The sequence below is a fragment of the Aptenodytes forsteri genome, unplaced genomic scaffold, assembly GCF_000699145.1.
Source record: "Aptenodytes forsteri isolate BGI_AS27 unplaced genomic scaffold, ASM69914v1 Scaffold257, whole genome shotgun sequence".
NCBI classification, from domain to species: Eukaryota; Metazoa; Chordata; class Aves; order Sphenisciformes; family Spheniscidae; genus Aptenodytes; species Aptenodytes forsteri.
Genome location: NW_008795194.1, coordinates 3,128,677 through 3,131,581, shown reverse-complemented (window position 1 = coordinate 3,131,581; position 2,905 = coordinate 3,128,677). Strand labels below are relative to the sequence as shown.

At 45.9% G+C, this 2,905-nt stretch overlaps 1 protein-coding gene across 1 annotated transcript; it reads right to left on the bottom strand.

The window, feature by feature from the left end:
• Positions 1-343: 343 nt before the first annotated feature.
• On the bottom strand, positions 344-2,779 carry HOXD10 (homeobox D10). The gene is made up of 2 exons (XM_009278600.2): positions 2,038-2,779; positions 344-621 (listed from the first exon to the last, which is right to left on the bottom strand). Exons 1-2 carry the CDS (start codon positions 2,777-2,779, stop codon positions 344-346), a joined length of 1,020 nt encoding a protein of 339 aa, XP_009276875.1.
• Positions 2,780-2,905: the final 126 nt, after the last annotated feature.

Below are 2,905 nucleotides of genomic sequence, written 5' to 3'. Positions count from 1 at the left end.
CCACATAAATACCATTTTGTTAGTAAAAACATGAAAAAGTCACATTGCTTGGATGTTCGACAGTTCCAATAAGTTAAGACCAAATGATAATATTCAATAATAGTTACCCTGCATTACGATGAGAACAAAAATAAATTACACGTGCTAGGTTTTATATATACTCATCATAGTAATACATATTCACTTGCAGCGCTAAAAGAAGGACGAAGAGTCACATTCTATCAGAAAAAAAAAAAACCAAAACCGAACTGGAAAACGCCGGGTTTTGCCAGAGTCTCTCCTGCCTTTAGCAAGTGGCGGTGCTGTGCCCGTTCCTCACTGGTGCCCCCCCCGGGGTTAGGGTTTAAGAGAAGGTCAGATTAGCGGTCAGTTCCCGGATTCGGTTCTCCCTGCTCATCTTCTTGAGCTTCATTCTGCGGTTTTGAAACCAAATCTTGACCTGCCTGTCAGTGAGGTTTACGCTCTTACTGATCTCTAGACGGCGCTCTCGAGTGAGATACATATTGAATAAGAACTCTTTCTCTAATTCCAGTGTTTGGTGTTTAGTATAAGGACACCTCTTCTTTCTGCCACTCTTTGCAGTTAGCCAATTGCTTGTTGGAGTATCAGACTTGATTTCCTCTATCAAAATCAAAGAAGAAGAAGAAAAAAAAAATCAAAAATACCTCAGGCTGTTAGAGGGTACCCTTGGCCATGACCCCTCCTCTGCAGTGTCTGGCAGATATGGTGGATGTGGGCATTAAACACAGCTCGGGTGAGGTGTGGGCACAGGGAAGGGACCTGCTGCCAGGCTGGGCTCGCCCGTCCCCGCCACACGGCACCCTGCCTTGCGGCCGCCCCGCTCTCCTGCCCCTTCCAGAAATGGGCTCTCAAGTTTTCAGCTGGCGTTTAGCATTTCAACAATATTTAGCCTGCCATCAGCCCCGTGGCCACATTTTAACGGGTCTAGCCTCGCCATGGACGCCTCGGGCTCCCACGACACTTGCTACGAAAATATCCCAGTTACAAAATACCCTCGCGCTCTATTTCGAAGCAGCTTCCCCCCAGCCATCAGCTGAATTACACCAGCACACCTAGGAGCAGACATAGACGTTTTCCCAGCCAAAAAGATACACAAGAAATTAACACCCTCTGTCTCGGATTTTTTCTTTTCTTTTTTTTTTTTTTTCATTTTCCTTTTAGTTGTTGTTTTTTTTTTTCCCCCGCCAGAAAGAAATCTGCCCCACATCAATCTAGAACCTGGGCTGTTAAATATAATTCAGACAAAAAGAATCTCCATGCACACGTAGGGTAAAAATCGACCTAGAGGTTGCAAAGTACATTTTGATAGGAGAAAATTTCCCGTTTTGGGATTCTTCGACACACGCCGTTCGAAAGGAAGGCTTTAGTGCACTTTTAAAGGGAAAATAAAATCAGATTACCACCACCTTTAGCTTTCAAACGCATTTTAAAATACTGTTGCACTTTTGGAGACCAACCCAAGGTTATCTAAAGCACCACATTGAAATATTCCACCTTTGGACCAGGCGGATAGCGGGCTGCTGCTTTCATTGTGCATTTGTTTCCAACTTTACCCAGCCTGGTAGCACCTATTCCTCACCTATTTTAATAGGATCGTAATTAACTTTAAATGCAATCAAACCGCAGTAAGGCTCAGTGGAAAAAAAAAAAAAATCAGCGAAATATTACGAGAGAAAAGTTGAGCTGGTCGTATTTTACAACCTCCAGACCTGCTTTTTTAGAGGTATGGGGCTGCTTTTGGCTGCTGCAGCGCACTAAGGAGCACACGGCTATATTCTCCGCATCACAGAGGCGGTCTGCATGCACGAGAGAGGCAGATCTCTTACAGAAAATCTTTGGACCCTTTTGTGTAGCATTTTTGCCTGCCAAAATCTTCAGAGACACAGCACCTGCAGCCCAATACTCCTTAGCATTAAATGTGATGGCTGTGATGCTCGTTAGTATATTCGAGCGTGCTTTATGGTGCTGGCGTGTTGGAGTTACACCACGGCACGGCTTAAACTCGGTAATACAGACCTTTACTCTCCTTCTCCTGGACTTCTGGGCTGGACACGGAGCCTTCGGGCAGGCAGCTCCGCTCGTCTTGCAACGTGGACTTGGGCTCGGGACTTTCCACTTGAGAGACTTTAGCGGTGCTGTCTTGGTTGTTCGGGTTTTCATTCATTTTCTTTTCCAGCTGAAGTTGAGCAGATATCTGCGGTTTGGAGCTGCCGCGAGGGTTTAACTGTAACATTACAGTTGAACTCGTTTCAGGGCTATTATTGTACTCTTGGGTTTTCCCAGTGGCGTAGGTCTGGCTCAGTCTAAAATATCCTGGGACGGGAACCTCGGGGTTCTCAATGGGGCATGATTCAGACACCAGCCTCTGGTAGGAAGGGACGTCTGCAGAAATGAGTTTGGATCTCTTATCGGAATACATGCAGCAATTGCTTTCTTCTTTAATATTTGTAGTGAAGGAACAAGTGGGGACCTGCTGTGTAACAGGTTGCTCTATTCGACAAGATCTGTTCGGGTCTGTCCAAGTGTCTACTTGAGGTATATAAGGATGTACATTCATACCCATATTTTGGTGATTAACTTCTCTTTTAGCCAGAGACGGAAGGAGTCCACAGGTTTGCATCCCATACGTCCCAATGTCTGTGCTAGGTGGCATATACATGCTGGCGCTGTTGGAGTAGAAACTGTCACTCCTGCACGCACTGATGAGAGAATCTACTAAAAAAGTATTAGCGGCAGGAGAGCTGTTGGGAAAGGACATTTTGGGGCGGAATTTGAGGAAGAGAGATTGTGTCCTCTGTAGGCTGACATCTCTAGGAAAACATTCCCGTGTAATTGCGGATGCCTCCGCGCGACCACATGACAGCCGGGCCAATGGCAGCGCCCG